The sequence below is a fragment of the Nomascus leucogenys genome, chromosome 15 (genome assembly GCF_006542625.1).
Source record: "Nomascus leucogenys isolate Asia chromosome 15, Asia_NLE_v1, whole genome shotgun sequence".
NCBI classification, from domain to species: domain Eukaryota; kingdom Metazoa; phylum Chordata; class Mammalia; order Primates; family Hylobatidae; genus Nomascus; species Nomascus leucogenys.
The window spans coordinates 58,753,625-58,768,880 of record NC_044395.1 but is presented as its reverse complement, the minus strand read 5'-3'; the positions used below and the strand labels follow the sequence as shown (position 1 = coordinate 58,768,880).

The 15,256-nt window shown below is 38.9% G+C and overlaps 1 protein-coding gene across 3 annotated transcripts in view; it reads right to left on the bottom strand.

The window, feature by feature from the left end:
• INTS4 (integrator complex subunit 4) overlaps positions 1-15,256 on the bottom strand; it is a 127,428-nt gene that overhangs the window by 82,336 nt on the left and 29,836 nt on the right. For all 3 annotated transcript variants that reach the window (XR_004033592.1, XM_003254669.1, XM_030828890.1), the window contains exons 5-6: positions 1,744-1,929; positions 1,133-1,183 (exon numbers count right to left, since the gene is read on the bottom strand). Coding sequence is in view for 2 of the 3 variants with exons in the window: in XM_003254669.1 (XP_003254717.1) it covers positions 1,133-1,183; positions 1,744-1,929 (237 nt within the window). In the remaining variant the exon portion in view is untranslated. The remainder of the gene's footprint in view (positions 1-1,132; positions 1,184-1,743; positions 1,930-15,256) is intronic.

Below are 15,256 nucleotides of genomic sequence, written 5' to 3'. Positions count from 1 at the left end.
GAAATCACTGGCCTCTGTTTCAATCCACTCACTCTTTCTGGGTAGCCCCATACTCCCTAAATACTGATGGCTCAGAATACCTACCCTTAGCTCTGATTTCTCCTGATCTCCAGACCTTTGTAACTACTTATGGCTGGAATTCTCTTCATGGATGTCCCATCAAACTTTTATACTCAACACACCCAAACCTGAACTCATTAAGGAAGCAAATTCTACCTTATATCTTAAATTCTATACTATCAGTCCATCCTCACTCCCTTGAGGCTCTCATTACTGCTTGCCTAGATTACTAACAGAGTCTTATGCCACCAAACATCTGAATCAGCCAACTAACTTTCCTTCCTCTGAGTCCTTACTATCAAAGTTTCCTTTAAATTATTTGGCTTCCCACATAGTTTTCTTATAGAAAAAGAAGGCGATGGTCCCACCACCACAAGCATTCTGGACCCATTCTACTTCATTCAATAGAGGAATAAACTTGGTTTACACATCTGTGATAGGGACTTGGCTAATTATCTTCTTCCCATGAGAGATAAAACCACTCTTGGCAGGCTAACAAAATCTAATCTCTGAACATGGATTTAGATTGCCTTTTACCAGATTGAGTCAATTATCCTCCAAGAGAAAGACAGCCTTGTAAGGCCTTTTCGTTAGGCCGTCAATCAGCTTTTCCACAACTTCATTATGCCTTTCTTTACCACTACTACTACATTCATGTGACTTTTTAAAATATGATCCTATGGTCTTGGTCACCCTTCTCCAGACAGACTCTAGTCTGTGAAGTGTGGTGCCCAGAAATGACTTCACGTATGGCCCAACAAAACAGTGATCAGAAAGACTAACACGTTCTTTATTCTAAATGCTACACTTTTCTTCAGGTACTCTCACACTCATACTGAACTTTGTAAATCCTCCTTAAAGTCCTTTTCACATGTACTAGTGCTATTTAATTACATAACCTCCATTCTCTTCCTGAAAAGCATGTTTTGAATATGACTTCACATCCATCCCAATCAACACTGCCACTATTAACCAGCGAGGTCCTTATGTTTTCAAATTCTGAGAACCTGTGTACCACCCTCCCAGCTTCATGATACCTCCACCCCTTCCAGACAGCAATTATATAAGGTACCTGATTATAAATTGTTTGGTGTAATTTCAGTCCTCTTTCATGGAGCTGCAACTAGATAATAAATATATAGTTTAAGGGCCTAGGAGGAAAAGGGCAATATTTCCAATGTCTCCCCACAATCTCACATATTTTCCCCTATTGTATCAGGCTAACATGGTTCCGTTTAGCCAAAATCAGTGCTATATAAATAAGAAACTTGTCGTCTTTCAATAGAAGCATTCGAGCATTTCATAAATCTAACCCATGGACTGTCCCAAGAAGATATTAGAAAAATATGAAATAATGATATGAAGGCTAAAGAAAAAATGATTAACACCACCTCCCCCTATTATAATATCATACCAAGTCATATGCCTCCAAGTCAAAGGAATTATAACAGGTTCCTATTGTGCTTTCCATGTTTCATAAATACACATGAAAGCTACCAGAGAAAGCCAAAAAAGCACACTTGTATACAGGAATGTGTGTCACTGAGTTCCATGAGGCCACTACCAATACCTTCCCGAAAGTATATGCTGAAGAATTCACAGTGTATCCAAGGCAGCACCAGCTATAAACTTAAAAAACAAAAATGAACACTAGCCCCAACTAGTTTCCATAATCACGTTTACCATGGCTTTTATAGCTGCTGTTCTGACACGTGGGTCTTGGTCACTGAAGTAATCCCCTATAATCTTCTGGACATCTCTGGCAGCTAGGCCTTCTGCATCTTTTGTGACACTTTTCTCCAAAGAGCCAAGATTGCCAAGTAACTGCAGGCACTTATTTCTTACACCATGAGACGTATCTGTCAGATGCTATTTAAAAAAAAAAGAAAGAAGAAAAGAAAAAGGAAAAAAGGGCAAGATTAAGATATCTTAACAAACACAGACAAGACCAGAAACAAAAGCAATGCATCAACCTTAGGGGTGATTTCAAGCCCTATATTCTCAGGACAGTCTGTCTAGCATCATGTTACTTGAGTACGTGTCTTCTCAAAAAAACATGAGTCCTTAGAAAATAAAAGTCCTAGTTTTTCATCTCTGTGTTCCCAATAGCTAGCACTTTGCCTTGTACAGAGTAGGTACTTTAAAATTCATCGCTGATTGCGTTTTACTTGCTTTCAAATTTTAAAACCAGACAAAAATGTATAAATTTTTAAAACTTTTAATATCGAAATATGCAAAATCTTAAGTGTACAGCTCAATAAATTTTCACAAATACACATATATAACAAGCACCCAGATTAAATAGTATATAACCAACACTCCAGAAATATCCCGCATTCCTCCTCCCAGCAACTACCTCACCACACCACCACCAAAAATAGCTACTATCCTGACTTCTAACACACAGGTTCATTTGTTTATTTTTGTACTTTATGAAATCAAATAGTATCTGGCTTCTGTGGCTTAATATTATGTTTGTGAGATTTATGCAAGGTATGGCAGATAGCAATGGTTCATTTATTCTTGTTACTTATACAGTATTCATTTGTAAATATATGAAAATCTATTTAGCCTTTCTGTTGATGAATATTTAAGTTATTTCCAGTCTTTGGCTATTCTGAATGATGCTACTGTGATTACTCTTGTACGTGGCTTTTGGTGTACATGTTCACATTTTTCTTGGATATACATGTAGAAGTAGAATTGATAGGTAACAAGACATGCTTCAGCTTAAGAAGATACTGCCAGTTGGGCACAGTAGCTCATGCCTATAATCCCAGCACTTTGGGAGGCCAAGGCAGGAGGATCACTTGAGCCCAGGAGTTCAAGACCACCCTGGGCAAATGGGACTATATGCGTGTGGTGGCACACACCTATAGTTCCAGCTACCCAGGAGGCTGAGGTAGGAGGATCCTTTGAGCCTCGGAGGTGGAGGTTGCAGTGAGCCGTGATCATGCCACTGCACTCCAACCTGGGTGACAGAGTGAGATACTGCCTCCAAAAAAGAAGATACTGCCAAATAGTTTTCCATAATGGCTGTACTAATTTACACTTCCACCCGTGCTGCATAAGTATTCTAGATGTGCCACATCCTTGTCAACATTTAGTACTATCAGTATTTTGTATGCTAGCACTTCTCACCAGGAATTTTAATAAATTATCAGTTTTCCTCCTGCATTACCCTAGTCCAATGCTACTAAAATAAGCTATTTGCATAACATAGTAACATAAATTTAAAATACTTTGAAGAAATGAGGTTGTACATGAGGTAATAAAAATGGTACAAAACTCTGGATTTCAAACTTCTTTTGACTAGCACCCAAAGTAAGAAACACATAATACTGCAACACAGTACATAAAAACACACATACAGCAAGTTTAACAAAACAATATTTACCTTATAGCTTGTGATTTACTCTGATATTTGTATTTTATTTTCTTTTTCAAAAAAAAAATCACATCTCATGAAATTGGTCACATTACCCACTAATGGATAATGATTCTCAAAGTGAGTCACTAGTGTGGAGAAAAGTGAATGGGATTTGGCCAGCTTGGACAACACAGCGAGGCCCCATTTCTTTAAAAAAAAATTTATAGACGGGTGTGGTGGCACACACCTGCAATCCCAGCTACTTGGGAGGCTGAGGCCAGAGAATTGCTTGAACGCAGGAGGCAGAGGTTTCAGTGAGCCAAGATCACGCCACTGCACTCCAGCCTGAGCAACAGAGCAAGACTCTGTCTCAAACCGCGCCCCCTAAAAGACATAAACAAATGAACTATTTATATTTAGTATAAAAACATCATTTCTCATGACTAAACTGTTGATTGCACCTCTGTTACAAACACTTTGATTTTCAAGCAACAAACTAAATCCTTCTAGCTTCTGTTAACCAGGCAACAATAATGCACAATCAATGTATTACTGCACACTGAATCTTAGCTCAAAAGAGAGTCTCAGGCTCTCACGGAAACAATTACAATTTTATGATGTCCTTCCCCTACAGGTCACTTCTTGCATCAAGGTCATCATCATTAAGAACTGCTTTTCTTTATACTGTTGGATAAAAACTTATTAATTAAAAAAAACTGCTAAGTGTCTGCAGATGCTATTTTGGTGTTACACACTTTGTCAGGCCATTGAAGTGCCATCATTTTTATATTAAGGGAGCAAGTAAGCAAACCACATCCCACATCTTAATAATAAGACCAATTTGTGTCAAAAATAAAAATTAATTTACAATTTTGCTATATATTAAAAAAATAAATGGTTCTGTGTATCAACAAAATCTGAGAATGAAGCTGAATAAGACAAAAATAACATACTGATCCATTCAGCATAGATATGGATTTCTTTTTCTTTTGAGATAAGGGTCTTGCTCTGTCACCCAGGCTGGAGTGCAGTGTTGTGATCAGCATTCACTGCAACCTCGGCCTAGCAAGCTCAAGAGATATTCCCACCTCAGTCTCCTGAGTAGCTGGGACCACAAATGTGTGCCATCACACCTGGCTAATTTTTAAAATTTTTGTAGAGATGGGATGTTGCCATATTGCCCAGACTGGTCTCAAACTCTTGGGCTCAGGTGATCCTTGATATGAATAGTTTTTAAGGACAGATAACAATTTGGTGTATTCTGTACGCAGATTCTAATGGATACCCTCTTTTAACAAGAACTTTGTTCTCCCAGAAAAATCTTTACAAATAGGAAAGAAAGCAGAAGACCCTCAATTTCAGTTGTGCAGATGCTACACAAGAAAACTGCATTAATTTCCTTTCAAGTCTTTGAACTACATCTATTAATCTCTCAAATGAGGATTAGCTATCCAATAAGTGAAATGATCAAGGAGAGGATAAATGAGAAGAACTTTGAAAAGTATCTAAAAGCATGACTTTCTTCCTACTGTGATACACAGAACACAACGAGTAACATCCTGTATTTAAAAATTATTGGCCGGGCGCGGTGGCTCATGCCTGTAATCCCAGCACTTTGGGAGGCCAAGGCAGGTGGATCACAAGGTCAGGAGATCGAGATCATCCTGGCTAACACGGTGAAACCCCATCTCTACTAAAAAAAAAATACAAAAAAAAATTAGCCAGGTGTGGTCGTGGGCGCCTGTAGTCCCAGCTACTCGGGAGGCTGTGAGGCAGGAGAATGGCATGAACCTGGGAGGCGGAGCTTGCAGTGAGCTGAGACTGCGCCACTGCACTCCAGCCTGGACAACAGAGCGAGACTCTTTCTCAAAATAAATAAATAAATAAATAAGTAAATAAATAATAAAAAATAAAAATTATTATAAAGACACAATTTAAACTTCAAAAAATGATGATTATACTATTATATAATAAAACGGGAGACGAATGGAAGGAAGGAGGAAGGAATGAGGGAGAGTGGAGGGAGGGAGGCAGGGAGGGAAAGCACGAAGGAAAGAAGAGAGGGAGGGAGGGGAGGCAAGCTCTCTTTATGGTAATAACGAAGTCAGGCAAGATTTAATAACAGTTGCTAAAATGGTGGGTAGTTTGATGAGGAAGAGCGTATTTACATAATCTCAAAGTATCTCTCCACAAATTATCTATTTTTGATTTTAATGTTTTATTATAGTCATAGCTATATATATTTATGGGATACAACGTGATACTTTAATACATGTATGCAATGTGGAATTATTAAATCAAACTAATTAACATATATCCATCACCTATCATTTTTTGTGGTGAGACATTTGAAATGTTCACTTAGGTTTTTGTTTTTTAAGAGACAACGTCTTCCTCTGTCACCTAGGCTGGAGTGTAGTGGCACAATCATAGCTCACATAGCCTGGAACTCCTGGGTTCAAGCAATCCTCCTGACTCAGCCTGAGACTACAGGTGCACGCCACCATGCCCAGCTACTTTTTTTTACTTTTGCAGAGACAGAGTCTCATCACATTGACTAGGCTGGTCTTGAATTCCTGGACTCAAGCAATCCTCCCACCTCTACCTCACAAAGTGTTGGGATTACAGGTGTGAGCCACTGTACCTCCCCACTCTTAGTTATTTTAAAATATACATTATTGTGGACTATAGTCACCTGCTATGTAATAGATCTCAAAACCTATTCCACCTATTCCTCCTGTTGAGCTGAAACTTTATAACCTTTGACCAGCAACTCCCTGCTCCCTCACTTTACTACCACTCCTAGCCTCTGGTGATCATCACTCTACTTTCTGAGTTCAACTTTTTAAAATTACACATACAAATGAGATCATGTGGCATGTGTTTTTCTGTGTTTGGCTTATGTCACTTAGTATAATGTCTTCAAGGTTCATACACGTTGTCATGAATGACAGGATCTCCTTCATTTACAAGGCTGAATAGTATTCCACTGCATGTTATACACCACATCTTCTTTATCCATTCATCTGCTGATAAACAGGTTGATTCCATACACTGGCTATTGTGAATACTGCTGCAATCAACATTGGAGTGCAAGCATCCCTTCAACATACTGATTTCAATTCCTTTAGACATATACCCAGAAGTGGGATGGCTAGATCACATGCTAGTTCTATTTTTAGGTTTTTGAGACCTTCATCTTGTTTTCCATAAAGTTGTACTAATTTACATCTTCGCCAACAGTGTACGAGGGTTTCCTTGTCTCCCCATGCCAACACTTGTTATTGTTCATCTTTTTTATAAAAACCATTCTAATAGATGTGAGGTGACATCTCACTTAATGTGCATTCTCCCGACGCTTAGTGATGTTGTACGCTTTTTCATGAACCTGTTGTTCATCTGTATGAAGTGTCTGTTCTGGTCCTTTGCCCATTTTTTAGCCAGGTTTTGTTGTTGTTGTTGCTACTTAGTTGAATTCCTTATGTATTTTGGATATTAGCCCTTGTCAGATATATGGTTTACACTTTTTTTTTTTTTTTTACCTCTATGGGTTGTCTCTTCACTTAGTTTCTTTTCTTGTACAGAAACTATTTAGTTTGATACAGTCCCATTTGTCTATTTTTTGTTGTTGGTTGGTTGCCTGCTCTTTTAAAATCACAACAAAAAATCATTGCCCAGATCAATGTCACAGAGCTTTCTCTGTGTTTTCTTCTAGTAGTTCTACAGTTTCAGTTCTTATGTTTTAAATCTTTAATCCACTCAGTTCAAGTATGTGTATGATGTAAGGGTCTAATTTCATTCTCCTGCATGTGAATGACCACTTCTCCCAGCATCATCTATTGAATAGATTGTCCTTTACCCAGTGTGTGTTCTTGGCATCACTGTCAAAAATCAGCTGACCATAAATGCATGGGTTTGTTTCTGGGCTTTCTATCCTGTTCCTTTGGTACTGTTTTTATGCCAGTACCATGTTGTTTTGACTACAACTGCTTTATAATATATTTTGAAAATAGGGAATGTAATGCCTCTGGCTTTGTTCTTTTTGTTCAAAATTGTTTTGCTATTCAGTCTTTTGTGGTTTCATACAAATTTTAAAGACTTTTTTTCTATTTCTGTGAAAAATGATACTGGAATTTTGATAGGAATTACACTGAATCTGTAGATCATTTTGGGTAATATGGACATTTAAACATATTAATTCTTCCAACCCATGAATTTTAGGGAACTGTCATACTGTTTTCCACAATGGCCGCACTATTTTGCACTACTACTATCAATGCACAAGGGTTCCAATCCTTGCCAATACTTTTTTTTTCTTTTTGGCAATAGCTATCCTAATGGGTATGAAGTGGTATCTCACCGTGGTTTTGATTTTCTTTCCCTAATGATTAGTGATTAGTGATATTAAGCATCTTTTCATATTAGCTTATTGACCATCTATATGTCTTCTTTGGAAAAATGAGTTTCCTTAAGGAACTCATGACCCAACAGTCATAGTTACAAAAGAAATGCAATACATTATAACTGCATTTGGAGATGGGGCCTTTCAGAAGGTAATTAAGGTTAAATGAGGTCATAACGATGGGACTCTAGTGGCCTTATGAGAGCTCTCTCTCCTCATGCACAGGGGAGAGGCCATATGCCCACATAGCGAGTGGGCAGTTGTCTTTAAGCCAGGTAGAGAGCCTTCACTATGAACTGAATTTGCCAGCACCTCAGTCTTAGATTCTAGACTTCAGAAACGTGAGCAATTTCTGTTGTTTAAGCCATCCAGCCTGTGGCATTTTGTTATGGCAGCCCTTATAGAGGTATATCCCAGAAGTGAATTGTTGGATCATATGGCAATTCTATTTTTAATTTTGGGGATCAAATAACTCTATAATCAAAACCTGGCAGACACCACCTAAGCCAAGTATCAAAGGCAACATCATCAACAAGTCAAACGTCATCTGTGCCTCATGATGTTATACATTATGAGGGACAAAAAATTATGTTATATTCTTGTCAAAAGGCATTGGTTGAATCTAAGCTGAAAATATCAGATAAAACCAGACTGCAAGACATTTTACAAAATAAATGCCCTACACTCTTCAAAAATGTCAAGGTAATGAAAGACAAAGGTTGAGTGATCTTTTCAGATTAAGGAAAACAAGAGAAACATGAAAAGTAAATATAGTCATGCATCAATTACCAACAAGGATACATTCTGAGAAATGCATCATTAGGTGATTTCATCATTGTGCAAACATCAGAGTGTACTTACCCAAACCTAGATTGTAAAGCCTACTACACCTAGACTACATGATATAGCCTAATGCTCCTAAGCTATAAACCTGTACAACATGTTACTGTACTGAATATTGTAGGCAACTGTAACATAATGGTATTTGTGTATCTAAACATATCGACATATAGAAAAAGTACAGTAAAAATATAATATTATAACCTTATGGGACCCCTGTTGTATATGCAGTCCATCCTTGACTGAAATGTCATTACTATGTGATGCATGCTATAATTGATATCCTTAAAAAATACATATGAAGGATTTACTTCGGTGGGAAAATGGCATGATTTCTCCAATTTACTTAAATGGTACATTATTCAGCTGTAAAAAGGAAGAAAATTCTGACACACGTTACAATGTGGATGAACTTTGAGGACATTATGCTAAGAAAAATAAGCTAGGCACAAAAGGACAAATATTGCATGATTCCACTTACCTGAAGTCCCTACAGTAGTTAAATTTATAAAAACAGAATATAGAATGGTGGTTGTTAGGGACTAGGGGATGGGGACATGGGGAGTTATTGTTTAATGGGTATAGAGTTTCACTTCTGCAAAACAAAAAGAGCTCTGTCAACGAAGTGTGGTGATGATCACACAACTTTGTGAACATACTTAATGCCACTAAACAGTATGTTTTAAAATGGTTGACATGGTAAATTTTATGTTAATCTGTATTTTATGACAATTTTATTAAAAACTTAAACACTTAATTATCATATGACCCCAAAATTCCTCTCCTTAGTATACATCCAAGAGAACTGAAAACATGTATTAAGCAAAAATTTTTAAGTGAATATCCTTGGTATACATCCAACTGAAAACATATATATATTAAGCAAAAAACTTATAAGTGAATATTCATAGCAGCATTATTCAAATTAGCCAAAACGTGGAAAAAATGTAAATGTTGATAAATTCACCAAAATTCAGTGAAGTATAATTTTTTTTCTTATATTTATTTATTTTGAGACAGAGTCTCAATCTGTCGCCCAGGCTGGGGTGCAATGGCGTGATCTCAGCTCACTGCAGCCTCTGCCTCCCTGGTTCAAGTGATTCTCATGCCTCAGCCATCAGGGTAGCTGGGATTACCACCACACCCGGCTAATTTTTGTATTTTTAGTAGGGACAGTGTTATCATCATATTGGCCAGGCTGGTCTTAAACTCCTGGCCTCAGGTGATCTGCCTGCTTTGGCCTCCTAGAGTGCTGGGATTACAAGCGTGAGCCACCACGCCTGAAGTATAAATTTTTAATAGCTATGATAAGATATAATACACATACCATGCAATTCTCCCAGAAAACGTAAGCAATTCTCCCAGATAACATGTACAGTTCAATGGTATGTATGTATAGGTGTATGTATGTATATGTAAGTATGTATTTACGAATGAATGAATAAATGACAGGGCCTCGCTCTGTCGCCCAGGGTGGAACGCAGTGATGTCATCATAGCTCACTGCAGCCTTGACCTCCTGGGCTCAAGTAACCCTCTTACCTCAGCCTCCCAAAGTAGCTGGGGCTACGGATGTGCACCATCACACCTGATAGTTCTTTTGCACAGATGAGGTCTCGTTGTGTTGCTCAAGCTGATCTTGAACACCTGCACTCAAGGGAGCTTCCCACCTTGGCCTCCCAAAGCGTTAGGATTACAGGCATGAGCTACTGCACCTGGCCAATTCAGTGCTCTTTAGTTTTGCACATATATGCACAACCATCACCACAGTCAGTTTTCAAACATTATCATTACAGAAAGATCCCCCTCCTGCAAAAAAAAAAAAAAGCCATTCTGTATCCTTTAGCTATCAACCTATCTCTCTGTTCGCCTAAGCCCTAACCAACCACTAATGTACTTTCTGTCTCTATAGACTTAACCTATTATGCAAATTTAATATAAACTGAATCATGCAATAGGTGGTCTTTTGTGTTTGGCTTCTTTCACTTAGCATAATGTTTTCAAAGTCCAACGAAGTTGTAGAATGTATTGGTATTTTATTCTTTTTAATGGCCAAATAATATTCCAACGTGCATTATTTATCAATTCATCAGCTGATGGTCATTTGACTTGCTCCCACCTTTGACTATTATGAATGCTGCTGCTATAAACATCCATAGGGCCAAGTGCAGTGGCTCATGCCTGTAATCCCAGCACTTCGGGAGGCTGAGGCGGGCAGATCACCTGAGGTCAAGAGTTCGAGACCAGGCTGGCCAACATGGTGAAACCCCGTCTCTATTAAAACTACAAAAAAATTAGCCAGGCACAGTGGTGGGCACCTGCAGTCCCAGCTACTCAGGAGGCTGAGGCAGGAGAATTGCTTGAACCTGGGAAGCAGAGGTTGCAGTGAGCCAAGATCGCACCACTGCACTCCAGCTTGGTTGACAGAGTGACTCCATCTGGGGGAAAAAAAAAATCACATACAAACTTCTTAGTTAATACGTTTCAGTTTGTTGGTAGATATCTACAAGTAGAACAGCTGGGTCCTATGGTAAGGCTATTTTTAATTTTTTGAGGAACTGCCAGACTTTTTGAAAGCAGCTGAGCGAACACCAGGCACAGTGGCTCACTCCTGTAATCCTAGCACTTTGGGAGGCTGACGCAGGCAGATCTCTTGAGCTCAGGAGTTCAAGACCAGCCTGGGTAACATGCCAAAACCCCATCTCTACAAAAAATACAAAAGTTAGTCAGGCGTGGTGGCATGCAACTGTAGTCCCAGCTACTTGGGAGGCTGAGGCAGAAGGATCACTTCAGCCTGGGAGGCAGTTTTATTACAGCCATCCTAGAAATTGAGATGGCATCTCGTTGTGGGTTTTTTGGTTTTTTTTGTTTTCAGACAGAGTCTTGCTCTGTCACCCAGGCTGGAATGCAATGGGAAGATCTTGGCTCACTGCAACCTCCGCCTCCCAGGTTCGAGCCTCATGCCTCAGCCTCCCAAGTAGCTGGGATTACAGGAGCCCACCACCATGCCTGGCTAATTTTTGTATTTTTAGTAGAAACAGGGTTTCATCATGTTGGCCAGGCTGGTCTCAAACTCCTGATCTCAAGTGATCCACCCTCCTTGGCCTCCCACAGTGCTGGGATTACAGGCGTGAGCCACGGCACTCAGCTCATTGTGGTTTTGATATGCATTTCCCTAGTGACAGGTGATGTTAAGCTTTTGTGTTGTATGTTTATCTTTTTTGTATATCTATTTGGCAGTGGATTATTAGATTTTTTGTAATACCTATTCAGATCTTTTGCCCATGTTAGTTTAATACTTTTTTTTTTAATTTGCCACTTTCCCTCCTCTGTCATGTTTTTAATTGAGTTGTTTGTATTTTTATTATTGGGTTGTAAGAGTTCCTTAGATAGTCTAAATACAATTACCAGCTGGGTGAAGTGGCTCACGCTGTAATCCCAGCACTTTGGGAAGCCAAGGTGGGTGGATCACTTGAGGTCAGGAGTTTGAGGTCAGCCTGACCAACATAGTGAAACCCCGTCTCTACCAAAAATACAAAAAATCAGCTGGACACATGCCTGTAATCCCAGCTACTAAGGAGGCTGAAGCAGGAGAACCACTTGAACCTGGGAGGCAGAGGTTGCAGTGAGCTGAGGTCAAGCCACCACTGCACTCCAGCCTGGATGACAAAGTGAGACTCCGACTCAAAAAAAAAAAAAAAAAAAAAAAAATACAATTACCTCATTATATATATGATTTACAAATATTTTTTCCCACACTGTGGGTTGTTTTTTTCACCTTCTTGGGTCCCCTGAAAAACAAGTTTTCAGTTTTGGTGAAACCCAATTGATTTACTTTTTTCTTTTACCACATGTGCTTTTGTTATATCTAATAATCCACTGCCAAATCCAAGGACATGAAAATTTACTACTGTATTTTCTTCTAAGGGGTTTATAATTTTAGCTCACATATATTCAGGTCTTTGATTCATTTTGAGTTAATTTTTGCATGGTATAAGGTAAGTTTCCAACTTTCTTCTTTTACATGTGGATAGACAGTTGTCCCAACACCATGCATTGAAAAGACAATTTTTTTCTCCATTGAATGGTACTGGCATCCATACAGAAAATCAGTTGACCAAAGACACGAGTTTATTTCTTCTCCTTCTTCTTCTTCTTTTGTCAGAGACAGGGTCTTGCTGTGTCACTGAGGCTGGACTGCAGTAGTGCAGTCTCGGCTCACTGGCAGCCTCAACCTCCCAGGCTTAAGCAATCCTCCCATCTCAGCCTCCCCAGTAGCTGAGACTACAGGCACACACCATCATTTGTGGCTAGTTTTTGTATTTTTTGTGGAGATGGGGTTTTGCCATGTTGCCCAGGCTGGTCTCAAACTCCTGGGCTCAAGTGATCTGCTCACCTCAGCCTCCCAAAGTAGTAGGATTACAGGCGTGAGCCACCACACTCGGCCAATTTCTTGACTCTCAATACTTTTTTTTTACTTTTGAGACAGTCTCACTCTGTCGCCCAGGTTGGAGTGTAGTGGTGTGATCACAGCTCACTGCAACCTCTGCCTCCCAGGTTCAAGCGATTTTCCTGCCTCAGACTCCCCAGTAGCTGGGATTACAGGCGTGTGCCATCACACCTGGCTAATTTTTGTATTTTTAGTAGAGACAAGGTTTCACCATGTTGGCCAGGCTGGTCTCAAACTCCTGACCTCAAGTGATCTGCCTACCACAGCCTCCCAAAGTGTTAAGATTACAGGCAATAGCCACCATGCCTGGACTTGACTCTCAATTCTATTCCATTTATCTTTATATCTATCTTCATATAGTACCATAGTATCTGGATATTACTGGTGCTTCTTTTGTTAGATTTATTCGTAAGTTTTCTTTTGTGTGTTTTTTTTTTTTAATAGAGAAAGGATCTCATTCTGCTGCCCAGGCTTAGTGGAGTGGCATAATCAAGGCTCATAAGGCTCACTGCAGCCTTGTCCTCCTACGTTCAAACAATTCTCTCCTCAGCTTCCAAACAACAGAGACTACAGGCATGTGCCACCATACCTGACTAATTTTTTCAATTTTTAGTAGAGATGAGATCTCACTGAGTTGCCCAGGCTGGTCTCCAGTTCCTGAGCTCAAAAGATTCTATTGCTTCAACCTCCCAAAGTGCTGGGATTACAGGCAAGAGGCACCACCACACCCAGCTATAAGTATTATTTTTGATGCTACTGTAATTGAATTATTTTCCTAATTTCATTTTCATATTGTTCACTGCAAGTGTATATAAATACAATTTATATTTTGTATGCTGGTTTTGTATCCTGCAGTCTTGCTAAACTCATTTATTACTTCAAACAGTTTTTTAGTGGATTCCCTAGGATTTTCTACATACAAGGTTATGTCACCTGTGAATACGGGGAGATAATTTTACTTTTTCCTTTCCAACATAGAGGACTTTTATTTCTTTTCTATGCCTAATAGCCCTGGCAAGAACCTCTAGTACAATGTTAAACAGAAGTGAAGAAAAATATAATGACCTATTTGTTTTGTTTCTCATTTTAGGGGGAAAGCATTCAATCTGTCAAAATTAAGTATGATGTTTCCTGTCATTTTTTTTTTTTTTTAGATTCCATTTACAAGCGTCAAGAAGTTCCGTCTATTCCCGACCTATTCGATCCTAAAGCCCAAAAATATTACAAGATAGTTTATGTGTTCTTATACTACAAGGGTGTTAAGAGTTTGTTAAATGCTTTTTCTTCATTTATTGTTAAGATCATGTTTTTTATCCTCAATAGTGTATTACATTCATTTATTTTCAGATACTAAACCAACCTTGCATTCCTGGAATAAATCCCACTTGATTATGGTATATACTCCTATTTGTATGTTGCTGGAGTTGATTTGCTAGTATTTTGTTAAAGATATTTGGATCCACATTCATAAGAGTCACTGGTCTGTAGTTTTTGTTTCTTATGATGTCTTTTGACTGTTTCTGGTATCTCATAGAATGAGTTTTGAAGTGTTCTCTCCTGTTCTGTTTCTTGGGAGAGTTTGTAAAGAATTTGCATTAATTCTTATTTCAATATTTGGTAGAATTCGCCAGTGAAGCCATTGAGGCCTGAGCTTTTCTTTGCATGGATTTGTTTAGTTGGTTTTCTTAATCACTAATTCAATTACTTTACTTGTCATAGATCTATTCAGATTGTCTATTTCTTTAGTCATTTTCAGTAGTTTTTATCTTTCTAATAATTTGTCCACTTCAACTAAGTTATCTAATTTATTGGTATACAATTTTTCTTTTCTTTTTTTTTTTTTTTTCGAGATGGAGTCTTGCTCTGTCGCCCAGGCTGGAGTGCAAGGGCGCGATCTCAGCTCACTGCAACCTCTGCCTCCCAGGTTCAAGTGATTCTCCTGCCTCAGCCTCCTGAGTAGCTGGGATTACAGGCATGCACCACCATACCAGGCTAATTTTTGTATTTTTAGTAGAGATGGGGTTTCACCATGTTGGTCAGGCTGGTCTCGAACTCCTGACCTCGTGATCTGCCCACCTCAGCCTCCCAAAGTGCTGAGATTACAGGTGTGAGCCACTGCACCCAGCCTATGACTT